Genomic DNA, 11148 nt, shown 5'->3' with positions numbered 1-11148 from the left:
CTTCCCTCTAGTCTTACACTGCTAAATTAGGGATGGCTAGTGCAGATAGCCCTCGTGCAGCTTTGCGCAAAATCCATAACAAACAAACAGACAACTGATATAATTGTATTTTTGAATTACTTGATTATTTTTCTGATAGCTGATTTTATCATAATTTTGTTTAATTGATTGATTAGTTTAAGTGTAACTGGTCAATGTAATAGTTACTCATAGGTAATTGATAATATTGATTAATCTATTAAATCACCCAGCTCTACTTATTAACAGTGTCTAACATGAATTATTTGTTTATTTTATTCTAATTATTTGACTGTAGGTTACTTGTAAAGGATTGAAATTCCCAATATCTTTGAATTTGTATCCAAGTTCTTTTACATAGTCCTTGGGGTTCTGCTTCTGTGAAAATTATTTTTTTTTTTAGATGGCTTATTATACTTTCTCGTTTTTTTGTTTTATGTCAGTTTCATTCAGATTTCTTGACCTTAAAAATATAGAATGTATTTTATTCACCATCAGCCATGATAACAACATTGTGATACTGTGAGATATAGACATTCAGTGGTTTATTAGATCATAGGAAGTTTACTACATTGAAAATCTATCAGTTTAAACAAAACATGCATTTCCAGTTTATGAATGAAGACCAAGACACATGGTAAGGGAAGGAAATTAGTTTATATCCCACTTTCTTCATTCTGTCTCGGAAATTCTCACTGCACATTGTCCTTTGAACTTGAACTCTGGATTCAGCCTCTGTTGTGAACTCTTCTTCTTGGTAGTTTGTGTTTTTGCCTTTTCTTTAACATTGTGATTGCCAAGTTTCTGCAACTCCAATTTGTTTGCTTTTAAATTTACCCAAGATAGCATAGAATGAAACATCCACAGCATATTAATTTTCAATTTTGATGTTACAAAGTTTTGAGGGTTTACATTCCTGTTGAAGTGGAAATTGTAGTTTTAAACAGGTGAGTTATATACATATTGTGCATGGCTATATTAAAGTGTGCATCTCATTGATCTTGTTATGGAGTTAAATTCAAAATGTAATTATACAACTTCACTATCAGTGTATGCTAATACACTTGGCATTAAAACATAGTATATGATTGGAAGTCTCATATTATCTTAAGTTTTTATTTCTTAATTTCAAAAGGAAATAATTAAATAAATTCTTAATCTTGACTTCTATGTGTTATGTGATGCATCTCCCCTCATATTCCCTTTTTTTATATTTTCTCCATTTTTGTTCTAATGCTTTCAGGAAGGCCAACTAATAAGAAACTCCAAAGTGTAGGTATTGACAGACCAGAATGTAAAATTTCAACCTCCCACCACTCGCATTACTGAGATATAAATTTGTTACACTCACCATAGAGGCCTCTCTTATCTTGTTATAGCTTTGAACAAATTTATTCATATCAAGTGTTCTTTTATAGACATGTTTATAACGAGTAGAATGAGAATTTTTTTCACATACAAGAATCTGCTGAAGGTTATAAGTTTACTAAAACATATGATTTTTTTGTGCACAACAGACTTGTAAATTTTACTAAATGCTTGCCAATTTTTGTGAAAATATGTGTAGTATATTCAGAATTATAGTAAGTATTACTATGAATAGCTTCACAGACATGAGGTCAGTTGAATGGATCAGTGACAAGCACAGAATGTTAACTGGTGTATCTAATACATAAGTATTCAAAATGGAGTTGCTTGACATAATTTGTGTGTTCTTATAGTTTCATAATTGAGCATGTTTTCCTTTGAAAGTCACTGGGAATTTTTAATGTTACAGGCTGCAGATTTTAATTTTCTAATTGGTTATTTGTTTTTGTGCTAGTTTTAGATCGTAACAGAAATTTTCTACCCCCCCAAATTGAATACTTTGTTTCTTTGATGTAATATTAAACTTATTCCCATGTTTCTTTATAAATATATGATAAAGTGATTCAGCACCATTGCCTACATATGTTGAAATTGAATGGTTGAAGTTATAGAAGTGTTCTAAATATACTGAAGTGTACATCTCAGTTTGACTCCCCCCCCCCCAAATCCTCTGCCCCGAAGTATTGTTTTGTTTGCTTTGAAAGTCATTTGAGTTTGTTTTTTCTGATCTGACATGGCAACATTAGACTTAAGTCCATTCTTACTCTGCATCAACTGTTGTGGACATTTTTTCATGATTTATGCTTTGCCATATTTACCTGACCTTTGCTTTTGTTTTTATGATTTTTACTTGAGTGAATATTTTTTATGGACCATGTACTTGTAGTAACTTAGATTCTTTTTCACCCAAATGAATCCTACCTTTTTGTCCCTCAACAAACTTAGGGTTATTCTCCCTTGGGCATTTAGACTGTAAGAAGGATCCAAATTTGTAACATCCCACTCACTCTTAAACACTTCCATGCTTCTAAACCTTCTCCCATGCTTAGGGGTGGTGAGCTACAACCATCGATCTTCTTATATCTGATACTTGTATCTTTCATGTCTTGATATCTGAACTTCATCTAGCCCATGGTTTCTTTTTTTTATTCTGATTTATTGATTTATTCCTGCTTTTTTTCCCTACCACTTGATTCATTTTATGCTAATCAGTTGCTCAAAGAAGCTTTTTATAAAGAATATCAGCCTTCTTTTAAAGCCCCTATTCTTGCCAGTTTTTTACTCCAGAAAACAAAAAAGTGGCAATTGGTTATCCAGTCTGAAACAGTTCTTTTTTCCACTTTTATCCAAAAACTGAAGCTCTAGTAGAAGTGCCACATACATTCTTTTGAAATATAATTTTCTTTCAATATTGCCACAACCCCTTATACATTTTGTCAGGATGTTTCATTCATTTTGCTAGCTTTAAACATATGTGGTTTTTAGTGTGTGCTTACATCCAATCAATTTTATAAGTGTAATATTTTTGTTTTGTTTCCCCCAGATTACAAGTGTAAATCCTCGTGTCTGTAAGTGTTCTATTCTCTGTGTTGAGGATACAGAGCTGAGAGAGCCTTTTCGTGGACAAATAAGGTATTGTATGTGTTTATTCTCTTATTGAAGTTGATGACACTTAAAGTACCGTACTTAATTAATAGTACCTTGTTTTCAATCCAAGATGCCTACATAGATCAGAACTAAAAATTAACTCAGCAGTGTACATAACTATTTGTACCTTGTTACTTACAATGATTAGAATGTATTGTTTCTTTAGTTACGTAACCTCACTGTTAGTGATATTTATATCTGTAGTCCCACAACTTCATACAAGGTTCAGCCAGCTTAGGATATTTATACATAGTACGAGTGTATGTGTGATTCATTAATATAAAATATTTATTGTATATGAAACCTTGTTGTATGAACCGTGAAGAAACTGAAATATAATGTTCTTTCATCAGTTAAAATGTTAAAAACGTTAAGAATCATTTGTATTAATTACTAGTTTTAACTTTTTAAACATTAACTGGTAAACTGATATACTTTACAGGACTTCAACACCTGTGTTATGATTCCAAATTAACTGCTCAGGAATCTTTGGCAAAGTGAAACAGACAGTGTACTTTATAAAAGAAATATAAATCTGTGACATTAATTCTGCCTTTAAGCCCAGTATTGGAAAAACATTTCAAGCAAGATTTCTTGTAGTACCATGTGTACTGTTTTTCAGTTTGTGTTATGTATCTCATTGGGAGAAAACATTTACACTAATGTAGTTGCTGATTTTCTTCTGTGTACTTTGTGATCATTTGCAATTTCTTGCATCAAGTCATGTTTGCAATGAGTAATATTAGCCTATATCTCAAATTTCATATTTTGGAAAAATGATGAAACAGTTATGAATAAATCAATCAGAATATATGCCATATTAAAATCAGTCTCTGAACACTAATTTTGATAATCAATTGTAAAAAGTTTTTTCTTGCAATGATAATATTAGCCTATATTTCACATCTCATATTTTCAAGATGATAAAACAGGTTTCAGTGAATAAATCGCATATAGTATGTGTTATATTAAAATCGGGGTTTAATTACGAAGTTTGATGACAGACTGTGAAAATCTGTGAATATGACTTGAGTATATGTATAAAATTCCTAAATGAAAAAAATTAAATTGTGTTTCCATGTCATCTAGAAGTATTAAATATTAGCTTTACTTTTGACTGTTATATATCACCACAAGGATGAAACATGCAAAGAGGACTGTATGTTCATATTCAGTTGTATAAAGACCGATGAAATAGCGCTTCAAAAATATTATTAATGTAATAAAGTAACACACAATAAAATAAAGATAATAAACATTTTTACCTCAAAGTATAATAGGCTGAGTTTTAAAACGTAATTCTATAAGTATAGCTAGGGCCAGTGTGGGTTTTGTTATTCTATAAAATACTTTTTTATACTTATATTACTGGCTTAGCTTAGCATTCTTGTGTGACAGACCACCGTGATACATTATTCACAGTACTTGATGTAGTTGTTAGTGTACCCAAACTGTCAATTTGAGGATATATGGGTCACGTTCCATTGCAACAGAAATTATCTGTGCACCTTGTGCTTGTGGTTCATATCCCACTGTTCAGTCAGATGAGTAGCCCAAATGTTGGCAGTGGTGCTGTTGAGTAGCTGCCTTCCCTCTAGTCTTTCACTGCAAAAGTAGGAATGGCTGTGTGCAGACAGCCCCTGTTGTGTAGCTAGCTTTTTTCAAAACTTCTAAAAAGCTTGTTACTTAATTAGATAGTTTTAAATGGGTAAATTGTACATTAATTGCAAAAGTGCAAGAGTTGGGTTTTCTGTAGGCGAGTTTTAAATACGATATTTAGGATTTGTTTTACTTTTTTTTCCTTCTAGTTTTTGGATTGTCATGCTTTTTGTCAGCTGGGGTTTACAGTTGTACCTAAATATTTGGGTTTTTGCTTCTTGGATTAGCTTGCATTTTTTTTATAGTAGATTTTAAGCTGTGAAATATGATAAGTTCATATTTTCAAACACAGTACTATTAATTGAATTTTTTTTATTCTGCTAAATGAGATCTAACAATGTATGACATAACATATTATTATAACCAAAAAACATGTTTTGTGTTTTACAGTAGGATCTTGTACTATGGCTTCAAAAACATCTGGAAAATTTTGTCAGGAAAGAATTTTAATTCTTAACAATCATAAGAAACTATATCAGAACATAAGCATTTGACTTTGTTTTGAGTTACGTTGGAGCTGTGGCAGAAATATTAAGTGAATATGTATATATGTTTCTAAGATAAGATTAAAAAATATTTTGTGAATGGACATGGTTTGTTTGTGAGTTGCATAAAATATTGAATGTTAAGATGAAACTAAGATTAAATTAATTCCATATTACATACACTTTGTCCAATGTTAAAACTACTACGTAAATTGGAAAATAAAAATTATGTAGTGGAAGGTCTTGCCTTTTCCCCCTTTATGTACAACAGTGGGTACATGATATTGTCATTATTACTTTATAACTTTATGTAATGATAAAAATGTTACACCTGCAAAACTTTCAAAATAACTTCCTTTTTCAAGGGTAATTAGTAAATGTAAGGCTAATTTTATCTTTTACATTACTTTTGTGATTTATATGCTTTTCAAGTTCCACCAATATGTATATATATATGTATGTGATATTTATTTTATTTTTTAGGAAAGAGGATGTAAGATCCACAGAAAAAGATTTGGTAAGTTTGTGTATTGATAGATAGATGTAATGATTTGTATAAAAATACATAAATATAGGTGACATCTGTTTTGATATACTGCACCTGCTTGGACAGTTAGAAGAGAAAACAACAAAAATTAAGCATATGAAAGGTAGTGTTGAAATTTACATGCAAGTGATGTGGTGTGAATTGTTCTTTTAGTTTATAAGATTAAAGAGGTAAAACTACAAAATGGAATGCTGATAAGTGTTCCTTTGGTTTGTAAACAGTATTTTGGGCTCCATACTGAGTCTTTGTCTTCAAAAATATATAGTTTAAAAAGGTACTGAAAACGAAGAGAAATCCTTAAAAAATGTTATCAACATCCAAAATATGTTACCTACACCATCTTCTGAGATTGTTTATGTAGAATTTCAGAACAACACTACTTATGTAATGAACTAAATATATTTTTTTAAATTGGGTGTATATTAATAATGAGGTTATCAAAGTTACAGCACAATGGTAAATGTGCACAAAATATGGAGAAGATGAGGAAAACTTCTGAATGAAATTATTTTTAACTTTTTTGACAAGAGAGATATCTAAGCAGTGATTAGGGTTTCATCTCTGTATTGGTTTTTTTTTTGTTGTTTTTTTTTTTTTTTTTTTTTTTGTTTGTCTTAATGGCACTAACCTTGAGTTTGCAATTCACTAACTCACTCATAATATATGCCTATATCACCCCTAATGTACACCTAAGTTGCCCCAATATGAAAATGAAGTTTACAGTGTAAATGCTTCCTCTTGGTTTTATGAAACACTTCAAGCTCATAAGAATCTTCTATAGGGTGTAGTTCATGTTATTTTTACTGCCTTTAGAAAGTAAGCATATATTACAACTAATTTATTAAACAAGTGCTTTTTTTGTTGAAAGTTAAGATTTCACCCAAATTGTAAACATGGTAGAGCCCCACTCAGAGATAAAACTGAATTTCAATCAGTTAAGAATGTGATTAGTGTATGATTATATTTTTTTTATCTCAATCACAAACATCTAGAAAAAAAAACAATATGATAACAAAGATATGAAGGGGAGGCTATGTGAGAAAGAAAATTTAGTGTTAAAGAAAAACTTAAAATATAATACTTGTATGTGGCAATAGACAAGTTAGAATTCTTTATGTTTAAATGATATTAGGTAATTGAACTAATGAGGAATTGTTTTGTATTTAGGTGGAGCTATACAAGTGTTTCAGGCCAGGAGATATTGTCCTTGCACGAGTTGTATCTTTTTCCTGTTTCAGTGCTAACATAAAAATTGATGATTTAGTCTTATCTGTTTTGAAAGTATATGATGATTCTTCCTGTGTTATGATTAACCGAACTTAAATAATTAATAAATGAACTTTAAAAAATGACTCAATATAATGCCGATCTCACAAACTGTTGCCATGATGAGATTATCACAACAAACAAGAAGGGTTCCCAGCTAACAAGTGGCATATGAAGAAGCAAAGTGTTTCACAAAATACTAAAAAATTCCCAAATTAATCAACTGTAAAATATGAACTCATATTTGGAAAGATGTTTTCAATAAGAATCATGAACTGTACAGTACTGTGGTTATCTTTTTAATTTTTATAAGAAATGTAAGCTATTCAATTTATTGTAGGGATTTATCAGTTAAACTATTTGTAATTGTTAAATATGTATCTCATAGGTTTACAATAAAAAATCTAAATTGTACATCACAGTTTAAAAGAACATTACCTGCAAAGTATTATAGTTAACCTTAATAGTTGGAAATTTAACCTGCATAATATTACATGAAACTGATAAAAAATTACTCTTTATCTAATTTAGTTCACACAATTTGATAATATAACTAGTGGCTCGGCATGGCCAGGTGGTTAGGGTGCTCTACTCGCAATCTGAGAGTCATGGGTTCGAATCCCCGTCTCACCAAACATGCTTGCCCTTTCAGCTATGGGGCATTGGTAAAAGAGTAGCCCAAGAGTTTGCATTGGGTGGTGACGACTAGCTGCCTTCCCTCTAGTCTTATACTGCTAAATTAGGGATGGCTATCGCAGATAGCCCTCATGTAGCTTTGCATGAAATTCAAAACAAACAAACAAACCAATATAGCTAGCATTTTAATAACGTTATGTTTAGAAAAGTAATTGGCCTAATACTAATGTCTTATTACAAGTATAATTATAACCATTCTTTGTCAGCTTGTAAAAGGTACATACACCTTAAAAAGATTATATAAACAATGTTACAACCACTGCTGTGTGTGTGTTATATCTCAGCTCGACTGAAGAGCTCTATATTGAGCAAAAGTGTCGTCAGATATGGATATCACAAATATAGTGTAGTTGGAATACTATTATTATACAGCATCTAATTTTTGAAAATCCCTAAGAGCATAGATTAACAATGTGTTTAAAAATGTAATAGGCCTAATACTAATGCCATATGACAAGTGTAATTGTAACTGCCATGTCTGTCATATCCTAGCTGGCCTGATGACCCCTTGTATGGAGCAGAAGGCCATGTTAGCACTTGATATGGTAATTGTGGTGTGCTTGACGTATTATTATACATTCTACTTGACTTTCATTATTAAGTTCTTAGAATTACAGCTCATCTTCATTGAGAAAAATGTAACTAAACAGTTTTATTGTATTTTGTTCTATTGTACAAAGAAAGAATTATAAACTATGATAAAAGTCTTACTGGCAGCTTAATACAAGAGGTGGTTGATTTTAATTTTTGCCTTAGTTTTACTTCATGCTGTTTTTACTATTATTATTATTATTTTAATGTTATTCACCCTAACTCATTTTATAATACATTGGATTTAAAAATTTAAATACCTCTCAGAAACAAAGTTAGATAATCAAGTGTTCATTGTATGATATAGTAAGAAACTCCAACTGAAATATTCATTTACAGATGTACATTTGTAAGAGTCCTTTACAGTTTTGCAGCTATCAATAGGTGATGCCCATTCCTACTTCCTTTCTACAGCTGAAGATGAATTAGGAGTTGTAATATCCATTAGTGAGGCAGGTAGGTGGTAGTGTTTTATCCTGGTAAGAAAAACATGTAATCTTTATACGACAAGTATACATAAAGATTACACGTTTTTCTTACCAGGATAAAACACTACCACTTACCTGCCTTACTAATGGATATCACAACTCCCAATTCATCTTCAGCTGTAGTAAAAGTTTCGGCTCTTTCAGTGATGTCCTTTATTACTAATGGCTTTCATTCATACTCATTGGATACGTATTAATACATAATTTTCCAGCCATTAATTGTATGTGTGTGTTTTCTCATAGCAAAGCCACTTCTGTCTATCTGCTGTGTCCACTGTTGGGAATCAAACCCCTAATTTTAGTGTTATAAATCCATAGACTTACCGTTGTTCCATTGGAGGACCCATTAATTGTAATGATGCTTTTTTTATTTCATTAGACATAACATACAACACACCTGGTGAAACGTTTCATTTGTCAAGAATTAGATAATGTTACCCTAACAGCTGTAGTGTATACGTGTCGTATAAAGATTACATGTTTTTCTTACCAGGATAAAACACTATCACTTACCAGCCTTACTAATGGATATCACAACTCCTAATTGATCTTCAGCTGTAGTGTATACTTGTCGTAACCATATAGACACTTCTACTTTTATTTTATAATGTTGTAATAATTGCAGACAAGTTTTGTAAAATTTTAATATTTTCTCTGGAATATTTTTATACTTCATTTGCCGATTTTGGAAATAAACTGCCAGTCTTAAAAAAATTGATTGCCATGTAAGTGAACTAGTTCTCATAAATTAAAAAGAAATAGTTAATAATGATTGTTTTAAATCACGAATCCCCTGTTCTGTATGTTGCTTATGTTCTGTGTTGTTTTCCTATTTTCAAGTAATGAAAAATCTATCTTTTTTTTTTTTATATAGAAAACATGGAAGATAGTGTTAAAATCTGTGCCAATCTTAATTTTTTAAAAGTTCACTAGTAAGAAACTGTATTTGCTAAATGTTGAGCGTTTATGACTGTTGATATCTAATTATTATTACATTTGGCTATGAAGACGTAGGGCTTTTGTACATTATTTCAGAATTATTTTATGATGTCAGGATTAAAGAAATTTCAGTGTTTCATACTCATCACTCCTTAAAATATGATTCTTCTCAACATGGAACATAATTAATAGATTTGTTGAATCAAAATTTATACCATAAAAGAGCTTTTTTTTTTCTCTATATTTATCATTAAGAGTTCCAAAGTTATCAGTATCCCATTTATACATTGTTTATATTCTAGCTATATGAAACATTATGCACCAGGGCCTGTGATGTTATTTAAAGCAACACTTTATAGCAATAATTATATCAAATTCCAATCCCTTATGAAAAACACAATAATTAATTTATAAAAACATTCAAACCTGTCCTTAGTTATGTAGTTTTAGTTCAAAACTGTGGAGTTTGACTAATAATACTTGTCTATTGTTTTACTTCCTTGATAGTCAGACAAAATGTTTCAAGCTTCACTTTAATAGTGGAAATTATGTATCACTACAGGAAAGGAAACATGCAAAGTAGGAAAAATCATGTGTTCAAACATGTATTCACTGTCTAGCTTGACGTTCTTCTAGGACAGTGGATAAATAATTTTAAGAAATCTTGCAAGTAGCCTCATGTTTTGAAAATTGGTTTTTTTATAAGTAGATAACTATATAGTGATTTTAAATGTGACAGACATGTTGGAAAACAATTATTACTGTAATACATTGTGAACTGAAGATATCCTTGGTCAAAACTAAGCATGTGAGGTTGGCAGACATGATCTTCACCTCAAAAATATGGAGTTGTCACTACGATTTATCTTGTTTTGCCATTTTTCTACCCTGAAAAGAAATATGTTTGCACGTGTCTGTGTTGCGGTTCGGTGTCTTTCCACATAACATGAATAATTTGTAAAAAACAAACAAACTATATTGTATGATGTGTAAGATTTTATCATATAGAATGTTTTACTGCTTGGACATAGTAACTGTTTCATCATGGTCTTCTTTTTGATGTAGGTGTTCCTATGATACCTGGATCTGCAGAAATGCAGTGCCCTAAAACTTATGTCACTGAACCAAGGAAAGTAGCGAAGGTCATACCTGAACATATAGCAGTCGAAAAGAAGAAAGCTTGAGCATTATCTGTATATAGTAATAACTCAAATAAAGCATATTTGTGTTTTGGAATTACATTTAGTGGAGAAACCCATTTAACTGTTTGGGAGATATGACAGGTTTGATTTAATACTTTAAACTGTGAACATGAACAAAATATATAAACTTGATATTATTTGTAAGGTACGTTGAAACATGAATGATATCGTAATATATATTACATCGTAAATATTTCGAAGAAAATACAGGAAATGACAATAACCTGTCATATAAAACTAAA

The 11148-nt window shown here is 30.8% G+C and overlaps 1 protein-coding gene across 1 annotated transcript in view; it reads left to right on the top strand.

Moving 5' to 3' along the window:
- The window catches only part of LOC106465523 (exosome complex component CSL4-like), an 18933-nt gene extending 7988 nt beyond the window's left edge, over positions 1–10945 (top strand). The window contains exons 4-8 of the mRNA XM_013925747.2: positions 2930–3018; positions 5661–5694; positions 6892–6942; positions 8652–8733; positions 10770–10945. Of these exons, the coding sequence (XP_013781201.1) occupies positions 2930–3018; positions 5661–5694; positions 6892–6942; positions 8652–8733; positions 10770–10888 (375 nt within the window). The 3' untranslated portion in view covers positions 10889–10945. The remainder of the gene's footprint in view (positions 1–2929; positions 3019–5660; positions 5695–6891; positions 6943–8651; positions 8734–10769) is intronic.
- The last annotated feature ends 203 nt before the right edge of the window (positions 10946–11148 follow it).

Source organism: Limulus polyphemus, unplaced genomic scaffold, assembly GCF_000517525.1.
Source record: "Limulus polyphemus unplaced genomic scaffold, Limulus_polyphemus-2.1.2 Scaffold1970, whole genome shotgun sequence".
Lineage (NCBI taxonomy): Eukaryota > Metazoa > Arthropoda > Merostomata > Xiphosura > Limulidae > Limulus > Limulus polyphemus.
This window is presented reverse-complemented; position numbering and strand designations above follow the sequence as displayed.